The sequence below is a fragment of the Clytia hemisphaerica genome, unplaced genomic scaffold (assembly GCF_902728285.1).
Source record: "Clytia hemisphaerica strain Z4C2 unplaced genomic scaffold, Clytia hemisphaerica genome assembly, whole genome shotgun sequence".
NCBI lineage: Eukaryota > Metazoa > Cnidaria > Hydrozoa > Leptothecata > Clytiidae > Clytia > Clytia hemisphaerica.
Window position 1 is genome coordinate 1,203,501 of NW_027104146.1, and position 18,916 is coordinate 1,222,416.

Consider the following 18,916-nt stretch of genomic DNA (forward strand, 5'->3'; position numbering starts at 1 on the left):
ATGCATCCTTTAAACTTGACAAAGTTTAGAAACATGTAAGAAACATTTAAGGCTCAAAAGGCCGATTTCTTAAGAAACATTGAGGCTGCTTGGTAAAACTAGTTTCTTAAAAAAAAAAAAACGTGTACTCTCGGGTACCTAATAGCCTCCCCCCCGCTAATTAATTTTGTGAAAATTTTCCACCCACAAAATTCTCCTTTTGACAAAAGGTGAAAAAAGTTCTCTTTTTGTCAAAAGTTGAAAAAAATTCTATTTTGACAAAAGGTGAAAAAAATTCTCCTTTTGACAAAAGGTGAAAAAATTTCTCCTTTTGACAAAAGGTGAAAAAAATTCTCTTTTTGACAAAGGTGAAAAAATAAAGGTGAAAAAAATTCTCCTTTTGACAAAAAGTGAAAAAAATTCTCCTTTTGACAAAAGGTGAAAAAAATTCTCCTTTTGACAAAAGGTGAAAAAAATTCTCCTTTTGAAATTCACTTCTCCTTTTGTTAAACAATAGAACCTATTGTTTGTTTTAAAAGGAAAAGAGAATGTGAAATGGAGAGGAAATTCTCCCTCAGAGCCATCGTATCAATTTGAGAATTTTCGTGGGTTAATCAGAAAATGATGAAGAACATTGTGGAAGTATTTTTCAAACATGAAATGAATCATTTGTTTTCAGAAGTACAATAAAAGTTAATATAGATGGGCAACAAAGTATACATGATAAGTACGATGGCTCTGAGGGAGAATTTCCTCTCCATTTCAAATTCTCTTTTCCTTTTAAAACAAACAATAGGTTCTATTGTTTAACAAAAGGAGAAGTGAATTTCAAAAGGAGAATTATTTTCACCTTTTGTCAAAAGGAGAATTATTTTCACCTTTTGTCAAAAGGAGAATTATTTTCACCTTTTGTCAAAAGGAGAATTTTTTTTTTCAAAAAGGAGAAATTATTTTCACCTTTTGTCAAAAGAGAAATTTTTTTCATTTGTCAAAAGGAGAATTATTTTCACCTTTTGTCAAAAGGTGAATTTTTTTATCGCCTGGATTTGGATTTTTAGACTAGTCGTCATGCATTTTAACCTTAAATTTTAACCTTAACCTTAATCGTGAGTTGATGAGGAAAAGCTTAATATTTCCCGTTGTCTTCGGACCATCTTTAATCTGGCGTTTTTACGAAAACCATGCGGGTCTCACAACTTATGTAGAAAACAATTTGCTTCAAATTCTACATAGGAGATTCACTTCTATCAGTCGGCTTTACTTCATTTTTCCCTCCTCACTCTAAATGCGGTCTGTTTTGTTTCCGTGGTTACCATGTCATGACCTGGCTATTAGCTAGTACCGTTCATATTTAACACGAATGATTGTCCACACACGTGTGCATTCCCTTAGAATTCCTATTTCCATTTTGTTAAAAGGTGAAGTGAAAAAAATTCACCTTTTGTGTTAAATTTAAAAGGAGAAAAAAAATCACCTTTTGTGTTAAAAGGAGAAAAAAATTCACCTTTTGTGTTAAAAGGAGAAAAAAAATCACCTATTGTGTTAAAAGGAGAAAAAAATTCACCTTTTGTGTTAAAAGGAGAAAAAAGTCCAACTTTTGTATTTCACTTCTCCTTTTCATTAAAAGGAACGGAGAAATTTTGAAAAAGAGAATAAAACCGATTTCAGAGCCATCGTAGATAAGCATTGGCAATTACTCATTGAGAGGCTACGAAAATCAACAATCGCAACTTTTTTAATTAATCCACATTGAAGCAATCGGTCTTCTCATTAAGTTATGATGCCTCCAAAACTATCTTATCTTCATGTTTGAGGAACATTTTTCAGCACCTGTCTCATTTGTAACGAGATGTCAAAATAAAATGATTGGGTTGAATATAAAACAACATTTCGAAAGATGAGGGCCTGATCCTTTGATTTTGTACCAAGATTTCATCAGAAGTGGTAGGTAGTAATGTGATTTTGTCTTGATCAAATTTCTCGCAATGTTTACTCATGAAGTTGTCCCTGGAGGCTAAGTTTAAAACATATTTTGTAATATTGCTGAAAGGTTCAATTGGAAATTTTTAGTAGGGTCGCCAAATCCACTAAACTGTCACCTTTTTGGTTATTTCTATTTTCTGGGAGTGGCACGTCCCGGTGGGCTACATAACTTTGAATACTAATACTAATCTTCATTTTGAAGGTGATACTGGACTCCCCCGGGACTGGACTGACAATAACTATCCGAACCAACAAACCTACTTTGTTTAAAACGAGTTGATTTTTTCCCTCGGCAACAACCGAAGTCTGTTCACCTCTGTAATTGACATTCCTCAAAAAGTTAATTATTTCTTCCCACCAGCCCAAAGCCCTTTAATTTCTTTTTGATTTTTAGTCTATTGTACTGTGTGAGCTGATCATTTGAGAGTGCAACAAGAACAAGATGATGAAGTTGTTATGTCTCCTTCTTTCCATTGGATTGCTCATCAACATTACAAACGGTGCAAAAGGTCCACAAAGTGCACTGGTAAGAAGGGAATTTCTCACAGCTTCCACTACCCCCGGTTCAAACGAAAATTTATATTTATACTCCAGTGAAAAGATTAGTCAAGTGATGATTTTACTTCTGTTTTGCTTTTTTTCGGGTACGCTGTTTTAGGGCTCCCACTTTTAACGAAGGGCTTTTAACAATGGTTACAAATATCTTTAAGTCCATTTTTCACATTGCCAATTTTCCACAAGTGATACAACGGTGTCTCAAATACTGTTATGCAGCAACTAGACTCCATAAATAAGAGGCTGCCCTGTGGAATGAAAAGAACCAAGAATACTTTCCCTGACTTTAAGGAGCACAAGGCTCTTATGTCAGGCTATTTCCAGTAGTGATAAATAAATCACAATTTATCATAGGTGTTTGATGGCTTCAGAGTGACCCTCTACAACTAAATGCTTAAGTTTGGCCTCCTAAACTTTTAAACTTTGAATTTTGCTTATTTCAAATACGTATTCAGACATCTCCTTTAGAGAAAAATACAATATTTTAAAATATAGAAACTATTACCGATCTTTTTGGAATAAAATCTTGCAAAGTTGTTTGATGAGGCCCCCAGCGGTTTACGTGATGGCGTGATAGCGTTTTTTCAAGTTCGTGATTTCGTGATTTGAGATTTTGAAGTGCCTGATTGTGTGATCGGAGGGAAATTTAACTCGTGATAACGAAGTTTTTTTGGCGTGACCAACGTGATCAACGTGATCGTGTTAGAAAGCAAATTTAACACGTGATAACGTGATTTGGTTTTTTTTTGCGTGATTTGAAAGGTGACTTTGGAGAAGACCCCCTGTTATATAAATATATTTTTTGTTCTATAGGAGGAATGCATCAATGAAATGAAAGAATGTCGAAAAAATCAGAAGCTTGAGAAAATCAACGATGGAGAATGTGATGTGGGATTTCAAATCTGTGAAGAGTATTTCATGAACATTCCCGAGGCTGTCAAGGATTAACTGGCCCATGTTAGAATAAAATTGTTTAAAAAAAAGTTCGGTATTTTTGTAATAATTTTTTTTTAAAGATTTATTTTATATTATAAAGTAAAATGTTTGAAATTTTGAAAATAAATATATATTTCCCTTTAAGAGCACTAAAATCTATTTTTCAAATGATTTTTTACTTGAATTTAATATTAAATGCAACTCTACTAGTAAGAAAGGTACTACACGTTTATTTGTAAGAACACAAACTATATAAGAACATAAGGCTTCGATGGCAAATATATTAAGAACAAGGTAAGAAGATTTTAAAGCTTCTCAGACTCTAATACACCCGATTCCTTAGAAAAATGGACAAAAATACTCAAATTCCCCTTTTTACCCATTCAAATATTCAATGGCAAAAATGAGAACATGTTAAAGAACATTTTCAGGCTCAAAATACTCATAAAGTTAAGAATATCCAAAGGCTTCCAATGATTTTGAATGTTCTAATAAAAAAACGTGTACATTTTTCTTCTACCGATATCATTTCAAAAGACTTTGCTGATTTTCTTAAGTGCAAGATTTCAAGACATTTTCACAAAAATCTAATGAATGTAAATCAAAATCTTGCGATTGTCTTTGTTGGATTTTCTTCATTTCCTTATGAAAATGAATTTGATCATCACAACAAAAGGATTTTTACTTCAAAATTTTCATTAGCATGGTCGTATCAAAAACAAACATTTGCCAAAAAGTAAAAGGAAAGTAATACCAACAGGTGCATCGAGTCAAAAAATTTCCCAACCCCTGAAAATATTTTCAAATTGTAGAATTTCAATTGTTTATTTGGATTTATTCTTTCAATTTATTGTGTTCATTCAGGGGGTCAAACGTTTGACATTCTGAAAATTGATAGAATTAATTTTGTGGAATATCAGAAATGCATTAAGTCTTCATAAGAATTCTGACTTGGTCATCTAACCGACCAAAAAGTTTAAGTGACTGACATTTTTTTAGCAAGGACTCTAAGCTTTTTTATAAAGGTTTTGCATCACGTCTCTATCAAGAGATTTTTTAGTTCGTGATTTTTTTTGTGTGCTCAATTGTTCTAGAATTTCGAGCTTCGATCCAACGATTTAAAGATTTGAAATTCATTGCTGAAATCAGCCTAGGATTCTGGGAATAATTCTTATTCATACTAGACATTAGTACACACATTTAAAGCGAATCGACTCGAAACGTTCATTAATTAAGGTTATTTGAAGTTTTAAAGCTTTAAAGATTTCCAATTTTAGATTCTACACTTCATTTTCATCCATCTTATTCTTAATCAATTTTTTTTGTTGAAGTAGAAATCAAAAAAGGTGACAAAAGATGAAGTGGTTTTGGTGTATGGCTTTAGTCGTTGGTCTACTGGTTGCCCATAGTAACGGAGAACATCCAGGATCTGTTGAAGAGGTACGTAAAATTCTTAATTAAGGAATATTCCTCTGTTCTTAAGTTTATCAAATTTTACAATAAGATTGTTACAGAGCAAAAGAGTTTCGAAAGTTTCTTAATTATCTATCCCAAAAGTTCTGTATCTTCACACATTAGAGCCCTTTTCATATCATTGTCCCTTTTTCTCCTGATAACCCTAAAATGCACTTTCAAAAATCTGAAAAAAGATAAGTTAAATCACTCCAGTGCCGCTCATCTGAGTCCCCCAAAATCGCTCAACTTTAATTGAAAATCATTAACTATCTACATACTGAAAAACATTATAATAATTGTTGTCTTTTTGAATTATTACATAGGAGTGTAAAAACGAGGAAGGAGCATGCCGTGAAAATGGAGGTGATACAGCAGAATGTAAAATCGCTTATGATATTTGCATTACAGAGATGGAAAACCCACCTTATTTCGCCAACCCTAATCCTGTCGAATAAAAAATCAACCAAAATTTTCTAGTTCGGTATTTCTATTTATTTTGCACTGCCTTATATTGTTTTTGTAAATTTCTAATTTTTTTTCTGCAGTACGAGTTGTTGTAAATATATTTCAAAGAGCAAACAAAAATTGTGATTTATTCTTTATTCTTCACTTTCTTTCAGCTTTGACAATTAGCAAAACATTTATCAAAAATACAAAAATAGACATTGAAATAAAACTATAAATTACTACACAATTTTGAGTCCAAACAGTAAGATCCGACAGTTAGATTATTCAATATGGACAAAACTGATCAAAAAATTACAAAATCTACATAAAATTTATGAAATAAATTGAATAAAAAGCTTTTTAGGTAATTTGATTGCCAAGTTTTTATGAAGTGTGAAAATTTTGGTTTTAAACAAAAATATCCTTGATATAAAATTGTCAAAACCAATTAAGTGCTACAGCTGAAAAATTAAGTACTGTAAAGCATTTTTGCATTATTTGACTCGCAGAAACAGGTATTTCAACACTTGCATGAAGGTAGAATTAATTCATTTTTTCTTAACCTTAACCAAAGCTAAAAACATCTTTTTTTGCCAATGAGTCACCTTCTGGAAACTTGTGACATTCATAAAAATAGAGAGAAATAAAAACTATGAGCTACCGTAAGTATGGTCTAATGTCGACATCCCTCTTCTAACTTCGACATCCTTCTTTAGAGATAAGAATAATAGTAAGGTCGGAATCACTGATAGACTCCTTAACCGATTGTCAAGCAAAGAAAATCAGTTTCAATCAGCGATTCCGACCTTCCCATTATCTATCTCTAAAGAAAAGTGAAAATTAGAAGAGGGATGTCGACATTAGATCAACTTACGGCATATCGTATACGAATCTGTAGTTCTCGTCTCACGCAGTCTCATACACCCCTGTCTCAGTGACCCGGTGCCTTTTAAAATTTCACCGGGGATAAAAAATTTTCTTTGGAAAGCCAGTGGGGATTTTTCAAAGACAGAAAATACCAGTGGGGACACAGAATTAGAATAAAAATTTCAGTGGGGATTTCGAAATTTTCTTTTTTTCCAAGTTTGTTGAAACAGTACAGTAAGTGTGATAAGCAAGCAATTTTATTTCAATCTTTATGTAATTATATGGATATGCATAATGCATAATAACATTTTTCTTTGCTCCCACCCAGTCTTGATCGGGTCAATGAGGCTCATTAAGGTGAATTACTTATATATCATTTCCTCCCTAAGTTCATTTGGCCAAAATTTCCAAACATTCATCTTGAACGGGTAGAATAGCAACTATTTGCTAACATGACAGCTATAACAAGAAATAGACAAGCTGTATTGGAGTGGCTACTTTCCTAGGACAGTTGCCATATATATTTGATGAGATCAACGTCCTCGTCGTGATCTCGGACATAATTTTTGTATACCATGATCCTAATGAGCAGCCTAGCTCAATGGTACAAGATCGAGCAATCGACTCTCAATTTAATATTACCCTTTATTTTTTTCGGATTCGATTGTATTTGATAACGTTTACAGGGGGGTTTACGATTTAAAAAGAGTGGTGTATCTCTGGTATTATGACGTAACGGCTACATAAGTGTCTAAGGAGGCGCCACCATGGTTGGGGCCGACGGGCCAGAAAATTTTTGAAAATAGGACCCTTTAGATTGGCTAAATATGGCCTCAAATTTCAAATTTTTGACAGTAAAAAAGCAGTTTTTTGGTCGTAATATAGCAAGATTTAAGGGTCTTTTCAGAGTGGAAAAGGAAAATAACGGGTTTCCTAGTAGTTTAAAAATTTTTCATACTCAGGTCTACAGTTCCTAGGCCAAGTTGCTTTTAGGCCATTGTGAGGCCCTTTAGCACTGCGTTGCTTTTAAAATTAAAAAACCGTAAGCTAAAAAAAGTTATGATAGAAAAAGAAAAGATCTCACAATTTCTTTTAAAATCCATTCACTTTTTGAATAAATAGGTATCTCAACAATAATAATGTACATATATTTTCTATTAAAAAACATGAAAATATCACAAGCCTCACAAAGGGAGAGCCATAAATATACAAAAAGAGATGAACAAGAAAATTGTTGGAAATTTTGTGTATCATCTATTATATCAAAAACCTCTGTGAGAGAAAAAAAAAGTTATGTTGATGCTTTTTTGAGTCAAAGTTGTTCATTTGTTTTGAAAATAAAAAATCTATTATCAAGCTTTAATGAAGCTTATGGACATTTTTCAACAAAATTAAATATGAAATAAAATGTAAAAACTAGAAAAACAGTAATATAATGCCTCTACATTCATTTCTCCTTATGTCACTTTCATTTAAAATTCCAAGAGACACCAGCTAAAACTTAAATTAATTCACAATAATTCCAAAAAAAATGAAAAACATTTCTCAATCAAGCAAATGAATTCTTGGTACTTATTCTAAATCATAGCTTGGGTTTCTTTACTGTGTGTATTCATGACGTCATGACATTCATGATGTAATCTTTTATACGGAAGCACACAAAATAATCCTCTTTTGTTATTTTGCCACTAGTTCCGGGTTATCTCGGGTGCTTCCGTATAAAAGATTACGTCATGAATATCATGAATATTATGCATGTCAGGATGATAGCGGAACAGGAATATAATCCATCAAAAATGAATTTAAAACATTCCATTCCCAATTTAGTTCAAGAAATGCCGTTTGATGTTTGAGCTCTGATTTTGGGAAGAAGCACGTCAAATTATCAATATTATTGACCGATTCATAATTTTGATAACAAAAATCACATGGTCTTGAGAAGTCTGTTTACAATCTCTTTGATATCGGAACTATTTGACAGGTTCAGTATCATATGCAATCAATTCAACAATTTTGTCTTTGTTGGTCACTTGATAGCCCTATCATATGCTTCTGCTGCTGTTGTATTTTGCAGGCCATGGGTCATGCTGTATCATGATGGGACAAAATAAAATCCTCCAAAAATTCCTCACAACAAGATTCAAAGCAAATCATTCCCATAACTTTTGAGTTTCTACAATGACAATATTCATTCTCTCCCTTGTATAAATTTCGTCTTATGACTGTTCGTTTTTCTTGAGGTAGAAATAAATCCAGACAAACATGCCCCTCTCAGGACTCAGCTGCTTGCAAAGTTTTCCAAGTTTGTTTTCTCTCTGTCTTCCTTTTCATCATAATCACAACAGTTTACAAAACATCAAACTGACACTGATAAAAATCCATTAACGTATTCTCAGGGTCAACAGAAGTCTATTTTCAATCCAATTTAATCGTCAAAACTCCATAAAACTGCATGAAGAGCACAAATGTTTAAAAACCACTGTAAACAGTTTTTCGTGTCTCACATTCTAGACAGGTCTGTTCATAACAAAAAATTGGGATTTTCTAGCCTAGCTGAGCGCGTACTACTTAGCTAAAGAAATCTGTCAGTTTGTTTCGCTTAGCTTGCGAGCGTGCAAAATATATATTTAAAGGTATTTCAAAATCAAAACAAATATGGTAGACAATCTCTAAATTGGATGTTAAAAAAAATTGGCTGGCTGGATGAAGTTGCTTGACAATGAACAGTCAGTCTTAAAGAGAAAGGTTATCAGTTAAGAGTTAATCAAAGATAGAATAGCAGTTAGCAGTCTTTTAACATAAGTTTTCAAACTAAAGTTTTGTATAAATTCTGTTGATGTTTTTTAGCATAGGCGGGTAGCGGGGTTTTCTCAAAATCTTCAAGTTTCAGTGGGGACCGGCGAGGAAATAAAAATTTTGAAGAGCTACTTAGTGGGGATCTAGAAAAATTAAAAGTTTTCAGTGGGGATTCCCCGGAGGCAAATTTAGCCTGTTTTTCTCCCCGGGGACAAAATTTTGGACTTTTTTTTCAGCGGGTGGGGGTGCCCAGCGGGTCTGTGACACGGGGGTGTTCTCATGTTTCAAAAGCAATGCCATAGATAACGAATCGTATACAATAAATATACGATATCATGTCAGCCGGAGTTGTATTGGAAAAGACTGTCCAGGGACATTCATATCTTCTGGATAGTGATTGATCAAGTGGTCATTGGTGCTGAAGATTAGAAGATTAGATTAGAAATGTGAAAAATTTGAGAAACTATCAAAAACTCACACCAGAAAAAGGAAGGCTCTTCTCCGACCCCCTTTCCAAAATACCCCTTTTTTGCTATTATTCCCTTTCCTTAGGATTTTTTTAAATCCCACTTAGAAAAAATAGAAGTTGAACTATAGTGACCTCTCATCCCCATTGGTAAAATCACTTTTGTGCTTTTAGGGGAAAATTAAACTGGTATTTGAAAGTCTTTCGTTTCCAAAATAAAATGTTATGTTAAGGAATCTGAAATGGGCTTCAGGGTATTTTCCCACAGAGAAAGACTTTTTGGGAAATTATTCTACTAGTCACAGGGCGACAAAACGGGAAGCTTGTGCATTATTTTATGATAGTCTGGTGATAGACTTACTTGATTTCTTCTTTGTCAATCATGAAGTGGATATTAGTTGAAGGAACGAGAAGTTGTAAAGAGATACGTTCAATTAAATCCATCACCGTCTCACTTGTACGCACTTTCAAACTGGACGAAATGAGAGGATGAAATGTAATTAATATAAGGTTATGTAATAAAAAAGTTATTAACAGTAAGGTAGGTAGGTGTTGATAAATTTTTCATCAAATTTATTTCATCGAATGATTGGATAATGAATAATTCGCAAATATAAACTTTCCAAGTTCAAGAGAAAAATTGCTTTACAAATAAAAAAAATTAAATAGAATCTATCAAGAACCCACAGTCTTTGAAGCAGCGAAATATTTACTCATTTTTCTAATCCAAAAAGGGGATGGTATTACCTAATGTTTTCTTTGTCAACATGTGTACCATTGGAAAGTTGGCTTTCAGAAGCACTGCTCAAGATGTCATCAATTTGTGACATGCTGGATTGTCGACCACTTACCTCATTCGTCTCATCCTCATCAATATCATCTGTATGAAATAAAAAATGAAATAAAATTTATTCATCAAAGGCAAGGGTTCGCTTTCCTATCTAAAAGAGAGTCTAAGTAATGTTCTAGTTGGTGAGTTGGGGAGTTGGGGAGTTGCTTGTTTCGAGTTGGGGAGTTTGTAAAACTTTACGGCGACCGAAAATTTTTCTAATTTAAACTAATGTAGCCCAAAAGTACAAATTTCAAATTAGCCAGTACCAAACATATTATTGACTTTAAGATCATAAAAATGGTAAGGTGCTGGCTAGTAAAGCCAAAATACTTAGTACTGTTATGTCATTGTCATAATGCTGACAACATGACACGTTCTTGTAAAAATATTGACAAAATCTTTAAATACAATGATTGTCAAACAAATTCCCCAAAAAATATTGATCATATTACAAGTGATGCTTATTGTATAAAAGGATATAAGCTGACAGTCATCTTAGCCTCAAAAAAGTCGTAGAGATAGCTTATAGTGCTAGAAAAATAATGACACTTTCTTTTGTCATTTTATCATTGGAATTGACACTTTTTAATAAAAATTTTGATCACATTATAAAATACAATGGTTCTAAAGTCACTTTAATCAAGAATTATATTTATACTCAATGTGATGCAGGAAATATAAATGGATATGAATTGACAGTAGAAAATAGCTTTCCATGCACTAAGCGCACGTGTTTAAGGCAAATAAGCATATTACAGGTGGTATATGTATTATACGTATTATATGTGTTATATATTACTCTCATGTTATATTTACTTTCAAAATCGTACTTTTGATGTATGTTATTCTTTTTCGGTAGCCGGTAATTTTTTAACTCCCAACTCGAAACTAGCAACTCCCCAACTCGAAACTAGCAACTCCCTAACTCGCGACTAGAATAGTTTCCAAACTCTCTAAAAGAAAGTTACGAACTTCTGTGTCAAGCTTTTGTGGAAAATTTATTAAATGTAAAAATAATTTTTTGAAAATACTTTATCAACTTCAAACTGCTTCAAATAAACTCTGTAGCCATTGCTTTTTTCTCTATTAAAAAAAATGTTTCCTTATTTAAAGCAAACTTACCTTGAGGAACAAAGATTACATCATAGTACAAATTATTGGCTTTACGATACGATTGCGGCCAATTATATCCTTTCCCTTGTGGCTTGTAATTTGTTTTTGTTAATCCTTTGTCCACATCTGAAGATTTAGTGCCATAAATGTAATACAACTTTTTACCAGAATCTTTGGTAGGTCCTTTGAAAACATATTTCAATCTGTTGTTGTCTTCGTATGTCATTATAGCATCTGGTGAAAAGATTCGGTTGTAAAATTATAAGTTCAGCCAAAAAAGAAACAAGAAAATTATTTTCTACAATCAGGCAATTTTGGGTATTTCAACGTTTTTCAGAATTAAAAGGTCGGGTGAGAATTGCAGTTTCAGTACTTTCACTTTGCTTCATTGGATTTTTGATTTGGGAGGGGTTAAGTGGCTCCCAGGCTATATTCTCAGCCTTATTGGAATATTTTTGAGTTTTTAGATCCTGAGATCTTCAGAGTAAGACTCTCCTTCCGAACTTCTTAAAAAAAATTCTTAAAAATCACTTGCAGTTTTAAGGAAATTCCCCTTTTGTGCCAAATATTAAGGCACCGATTGTAGATACTTTAAATAAAATATTTTCAGAGGGTGTGTCAGCCATCCCTAAAATCAGCCTAAAAATATCAAATTGCACAATCAAAAAATCAAGTTTGTTTCGGAAAATCAACGGCTTTGAAGGCTATGGAGGTTTTAACTTTCATTAGCAGCCTTTCGAATTATGAGTTTCAAGCTAATGGGCTTGTAGGCATGAACACACTATCCGAATATGAGATTCTTGTTTAAATTTGAAAATTTGAAAATTCACATACCTTCACTGAAATCATTAAGCCGCGGATGATAAAAATATCCAATTTTGACTTCTTTACTTTTCTCATCCTCCTTGACAATCTCTTCATGTCGGTGACGAATTGTTCCATGTCCCAAATCCACTAACACAGGACATTCAAGCTTTGTTTCCTGGTAAAAAAGAGATATTGATTTTGTTTTTCCTTTGTTACACGATTTTTGTAGGACAAGTGTACATTAAAATATTTTTCAAAGTAAGGTAAAAAACAGAATCCAAACTTAATTTCTAAATCAATAAAATAACAATTGCAAATTAATCAAATCTTTCAAAAGAGCACATGTTGCTTTTTACAGAATTATCGGGGTTGGTGATATTTTGGTACAAAATAACATCATAAATTGTGCCCTAAAAACATTTAGTAGTCAAGCCTTTATATCAAGTGTGTGCTACTGAAGCATATATCGTTAAAATATTTCTCTATAAAGTATCATGTCAACAGTTTTCAAGAAAAAAGTTTCAAAATTTAGAAGACAGCTTTATATTTTCAAGTTGTCAAGAATTGACCTAAGATTTTTGTAGCAGAGAATAAGGCCTTCAGTTTTGTTATCGGGCGTGTACTATACTTGCTGATCGCGACAAAAGAAGAGCACTAAGAAGTCTTGATTTCATAAATAAGTACATTACATTGTCATTCTAATTTTTAACGAAATTTGTACGTTATTTCAACTTTGCTTTGTTTAGCCTGTGACTGTCAAAACGAGGTGTTCAAATGACCTTAAGTCCTAGATTAATAATCAAAACAGCAGAGTTTTCTGAAAATGTGACAAGAGTATGAAGGGCATCGAAAAGAAGAATCAGAAGGATTTGGCCAGAGGTTTCCTGAAATTACCGCAATTCGAAAGGCCTCAAGGAATTTGTCCCTTGCATAGAGAGTGTCAAAGATAATGATAGACAATGATAAAGGTGGTTGACTTTAGAGACATTATAAAGACTGCTTAAGATTTACTTAAACATGATTTCTTAGTTTCGTGGAGAAACTGGGAGAAATGATGTGCTTTAAACTGAATTCTTCTTCTAGTGTTTGTTTTATGAAATGAGGAAATGAGTTTTTTTACATCAAATTTTATATTTTTACACAAGACAATATATACAGAAGCAGCCAACAAGCTCATTTCCCTGTTTCCCTTTTCTAGGAGAAAACTTTTTTTGAAAAACGGGGAAACAGATCCAATTTTCTGGGAAAGAACTTTTCCTTAAAACTATTTGTTTCCCTGTCCAGCTGATGATGTCATCAGAGAGAAACAGATCATCAATCTTCCTAGGAGATTATGACATAATAAATTTGGAAACAGATATCTGTTTCCGAAAAGATGATATTGCATTGGAAACAGATTGAACTTTTTAGGGGAAAACAGATATCAATCACAAAAAGCAAGGGAAACAGATGAAAATTTCTAGGAAAGGGAAACAGATATACTATTCCTTATAAGCTTGGGAGAACAGATCAAAATTTTCTAGGGAAGAAACTTTGAATTGTGATTGCCAAATTTAAAATACAAATTTGATAGGTCGATTTTTAACGTTTTTGAGCACTTCCGAAAGTAACTTTTTTATTCAATTGAACATACCTTTTCATCTAATGAAGCAAATTTAATAAATCGTCCATCAAAATTTAAGTTTATTAATTTCGCCTAGCGAAAGTATTACGATAGCCTTTCGTGTTGGTGTCATCGGAAAAAAAATTAGAAAACAAAAGTAGTCGATACGGTGGACAAACCCACTAGATTTAATTTTTTTTCTACCTTTCCTTGGTCACACTCACCATGCATAAATATTGTGGTCGTTTTTTTTTTCAAAAAGAAAAATAATAAATATAAAACGTACAATTTTGAAACAATTCAAATACCATTAACATTATTTGCTCATCTTCATTGTACTTTAAACAAACACTTTATTCTTTTAATATTTTTCTTATGAATGCTCTACTTGACATGCGTAAATGAAAAACAGAGAGTGGTTATTATGCGTTTAAATAAAGAGGATTTGGTTGAGAAGCATAGTCATATGATAAGGACAATATACCTTTTGGATATTAGTTCCTACAGAGTAAACAAAGGATGGCATTAAATGCGGGAACATTTATTTGTCATATAAGAATCTAATCAATAACTCTTGAAACACGGTGATATACCTTTCGGTAATTAGTTCTTACAAAGTAAACAAGGGACAGTGCACAATATGAGAATGTTTATTTTTCTTATAAGCATTTACTTTATAAGAATCTAATAAATAACTCTTGATAGACAGTCATATACCTTTCGGTAATTAGTTTTTACAAAGTAAACAAGGGATAACGCACAATTTGAGCACATTTATTTTTCTTATAAGCATTTACTTTATAAGAAACTAATCAATAACTCTTGAAACACGGTGATATACCCTTCGGTAATTAGTTTTTACAAAGTAAACAAGGGATGACGCACAATTTGAGCACATTTATTTTTCTTATAAGCATATACTTTAAAGAAATCAAATCAATAACTTTTGATAGCTGGGGATATACTTTTAGGTAATTAGTTTTTACAAGGTAGACAGGGGACTACTGGTTGCAGCAGTTTTAATATGGCTCAGCCTCGCTTATTCATCATAAAAAATGACCGTGTCCGAATCATTTCTCGTGATTCGACCTAAACCTTTTTTTCTAATCCACCTTGTAATTTTCTTAACAGCTTTTTCAGAGCTAGCATTATAGCATACTTTTTGCAAATATTTGGCGAAATTTTCGACTTCAAGTTGTCTTGTTTCTATTATTTCTATCATTCTATTATTTATATCTATTATAATAGTTCTATTATTATTCCAGTTCTATTATTTCTATTATTCCAGTGAAATAGGAATGGTTCTTTTAAAATTTTTGGATTTTTGAGAAAATTAGTTTTAAAGAGAGGAACTTTTTTGTGACGTACCCGGTAGAGCAATACAATAATTTCTTTATTTAGACAGTAGACAAAAGGTTCAAAGGTTCATTGCATTTCTCTGTCTTGTTCTGCTGTTAGTAAGAGCGATTGAATATAGTTCGAAATCGAACATAATCGAAGACAATCAAACATAATTGAAGCAATATCGAACGGCCTATCCTGGGTAATATTGGATTAAGATCTGATTGTGTTCGACAATCGAATTACACCTTTCCCGTAATTTGTAAAACTAATGTGCGCGCATTAGTATTTTGATACTCTCCAATGTTTGGTCTCTGGAGGTAAACAAACCTGTTTTTGCCTGCGTTTCCTTAGGGAAAGTTGGTTTTTTGAGCTTTTCTCAAGTTCTGTCGAACAAAATCCCCGCAAATTTTAGTATGTACAATCTATTCATGATATTAGGGGTCTTTGACAAAAAACTTTCGAATTTTTTATCGGCATTGGGCTGATAAGCTTCAGACCTCCTCCCCCCTTGCTCTTATCGGCCAAAGTTTTTCAAAACTAACTTTTACATCTTCGAAAGCACAATTTTGTCTGCCATCGCCTTCCCACCCATCATTGTAGAATTTTTGTCTATCTGTGCACAACCATTGAGTTTGTTCATACCCGCATTGATATTGTTAATCGAAACAAAAGTTAAAATGACGGGATGAAGTCGCAACATTTCGAAGGAAAAGGCAGCGCGCTGGCCAATGAAAAAAGAGTTTTTTATAAAAGCTAGTTCAAAACTATACTTTTAAAGTTGCGAATTTGCGCGCAAAGGTGAAAAGCAAGTGAAATCGTATGCTTTCAGGGGAGTTTGTGGACGAAATCAGAAAGTAATTGTTTGAAAGGATTTTCGTCTCAATACTTGTATTTTTTATCGCTATGCAGTTGGACAGCCACCCCCTTATCGACCCAATGCCAATAAAAAATTCGGAAGATTTTTGTCAAAGATCCCTTATACCATGAAAATCTTTTGCCAAAAGATAAGAAGATCGCTATAAAAAGTTAGAAGCTGAAAACCCACTTTCCCTAACCCCTCGCAGGCAAAAACACGTTCGTTTACCTCCCAAACAATTTCATACACAACGGTGGAGCGTCTCTGAGAAGTTTGACACTGTCTGGTTACTCTTGATCAAACAGCCTATTCAGAAGATTTTATTTAAGCATTTAAAAGACCAGACAGTTGCTATGACAGAATTAGACAAGGTCTAAGTTTATGCATGGGGGGTACAGACACAGGGTACTGACTCATAGCCAGGTGGTGGTGTCTATTTTTAATTTTACATTTCAAAAAAGTTAGTACCTGGTACTACTTTGGGGGTGGGGGTGTGTATTTTTCACTCTTCAAGCAAGTGCAGGATACTATTTGGGTACTTTTTCACAGAATTTTGCTGTTTTTCAATAAAAAAAGTAGTTTGTTGTCATATTTGGCTTTTTTCAAATATTAATTTTTTTGAAAAATTCTTTTTACTCTTTTGAGAAATTTTTTGATTTTTTTGAAGACAAAACTTCCAAAACTGTCAAGAAGTGTGTGATGAAAATCAAAGGACAAAAACTTCTGACTCCATCATTGATAGTTTGCTTGAATTATCTGTCAATTTTCAGTCTGAAAAACTAACAATAGTACCCCTCTCTTGGTCTAATCTGTAAAATTTAAGATTTTAGGGATGGTGTCCCTATTTTTTTACAGTAAAAATGAAGTAGTACCCGGTACTAAATATGGGTGGGTGGTTCTGAACAAAATTTTAGTAAAAAATCAAGTTAGTACCCTATGGGTTAGTACCCTGCCTCTGTACCCCCTGGCTGGTCATTAAAATACAACTACGCAGCTCTGCGCGGAGCTTGCAGCTCTACTCTACCATTTTTGTTTTGATTTAACTTTGTATTTTAATAACCAGCCAGGTCTTTCATTTGAGGGCTAAGCATGTTAGCCTCCACTGATGCAAGTTACCCAATCTCACGGTACCGTGAAAAAGGGTAACTTGCATCAGTGGAGGCTAACATGCATATACCCCAATTCACAGACTTGTCTGGTCATGGTTTTCTCACCTTGTGATATGAAAATCAAATTTAAGAAAACATGTAATTAATTGAGGAAAGATTGTTATGATTACCATAAATTGCGTTTCCCAAATGACCTCACTCTTACACGCCTCATAATCTGACATCTTGTTATTAAGAATTTTCAAAAGACTGAGTCGCGATTACGTCATTAGTCCAAAATATGATTGGTTGATAGATATGAGCCTGGTTTCCCCATCCACTCAGTAAATTATTCACCACTCTTCAGCCACCCTGGAGAGAAAGGGGCGGGAAAAAGAAGTAAGTAAACATCCTTATGGAAACCACCCCATTTTGACATTTTTTTAAAGTAGTGGCGAAAATGGGGGAGAGTGTGCATTTACAATCACGCTCTTCGAAACTTGTGACATGTTTTTGTGGGAAAAGAAAAGTGATTTTGATCAAAGGTACGTTTTTCTATTGTCAAGTAATTTTGTCATAATGTTTCCATGTCAACACTTTGAAGAGAAGTAATACTGCTCTAGTTGGTCTGTGAATTGGGGTATATGCATGTTAGCCTCCACTGATGCAAGTTACCCTTTTTCACGGTAGTCAGTTCAAGGTGCTGACGGGACGCTCATTAGTAAGCGTCTAAAATTGCGAGAATAGGCCTATAAAGCCTCCTGCAACTCAACCAAATAGAAATAGAAGTTATGGTAGTGAATACCATAGATTCATAAGCCGAAGCGCTAGATGACGGACTTTTTAAGCCATTGCAGGCAAAAAAAATTGAATATTGAAAAAAGAATTGTTGCTATTGTTTTCGAAAACCTGCAAAGCTTCCGATTGGTCAAGCGCTGAAATTCTATTATAATGTCATCCTACCTAACCACGGTACTCTTTTCAGCAAAAGTTTGATATCTAGCCTTTCCGGCTTTATAAATCTATGGTGAATACTAGAGGATTTTTATAATACCTTTTCTGCAATTTCAGCAATCTGTTTCTCTTCCTTAGTAGGTCCATTCCCCATGATTTTAGTAAAATGAATTTACATCATTACTGTACATTCAAAATCTTAAAAATTTGGACACGATCTTCGAAAAGCCATTGAATTAATCCGATTTAAATGTATACTTTACGCTCTTGAGTTCAATTTCGAAGGTTTTCAGTCAAAGTGATGTGATTTCTTTCTTTGTTGTTGACATGACCGCCATTTTAGAGGTCCTTTTCCTCATTCTCTCGTGAGGAGTACTGGATTATAATGCTGAGGTAAGTGTGACCATGAAAAATTCTAGGAAACCCAAAAACGTGAAAATTTTGGCGGGAAAAGGGCGGATTTAGAGTAACCGCCATTATCTCTCGCCCCTTTCGCCATCCCTAAACGCCACGCGTATCAATTTGAAACTGTTGCTCCCTCTAAAATGCTACTACTCCCCTACTCCAGGCTTTTTAGGTCTTACTGGGTTGGGTTTAAATCAGATATGGTTGTTAAACAGTTAAATGGGTTCAACCTCCAAATTTTGACATACAGGTTCTGTGTTGTTAATCAAACTTGCATCATACAGATATGGCACGGGACCATTTTTAAAACCCCTTCTTCGCTGTGTTGCTTTTGAGCACTAGTGTTAGTGATGAGAACATCTCGTAAACCTAAAATTACCTATATTTTGGCATGAAAAGATCAGAAACTCAGACATTTTTTTTGCATTTC

The 18,916-nt window shown here is 33.5% G+C and overlaps 1 protein-coding gene and 2 long non-coding RNA genes across 3 annotated transcripts; 2 read left to right on the forward strand and 1 right to left on the reverse strand.

Annotated features, from left to right (window-relative positions):
• Nucleotides 1-1,815: 1,815 nt before the first annotated feature.
• Nucleotides 1,816-3,602, forward strand: LOC136813879 (uncharacterized). The gene is made up of 3 exons (XR_010847563.1): nucleotides 1,816-1,923; nucleotides 2,357-2,488; nucleotides 3,331-3,602. It is a non-coding gene; the product is annotated as an uncharacterized lncRNA (long non-coding RNA).
• A 1,172-nt stretch (nucleotides 3,603-4,774) lies between these two features.
• Nucleotides 4,775-5,503, forward strand: LOC136813880 (uncharacterized). Its single transcript, XR_010847564.1, has 2 exons — nucleotides 4,775-4,893; nucleotides 5,232-5,503. It is a non-coding gene; the product is annotated as an uncharacterized lncRNA (long non-coding RNA).
• Nucleotides 5,504-7,580: 2,077 nt separating this feature from the next.
• On the reverse strand, nucleotides 7,581-18,423 carry LOC136813881 (uncharacterized). Its single transcript, XM_067070375.1, has 6 exons — nucleotides 18,182-18,423; nucleotides 12,264-12,411; nucleotides 11,439-11,663; nucleotides 10,232-10,364; nucleotides 9,846-9,956; nucleotides 7,581-9,436 (listed from the first exon to the last, which is right to left on the reverse strand). The coding sequence occupies exons 1-6, from the start codon at nucleotides 18,233-18,235 to the stop codon at nucleotides 9,352-9,354; spliced, it is 756 nt and encodes a 251-aa protein (XP_066926476.1). The 5' UTR covers nucleotides 18,236-18,423; the 3' UTR covers nucleotides 7,581-9,351.
• Nucleotides 18,424-18,916: the final 493 nt, after the last annotated feature.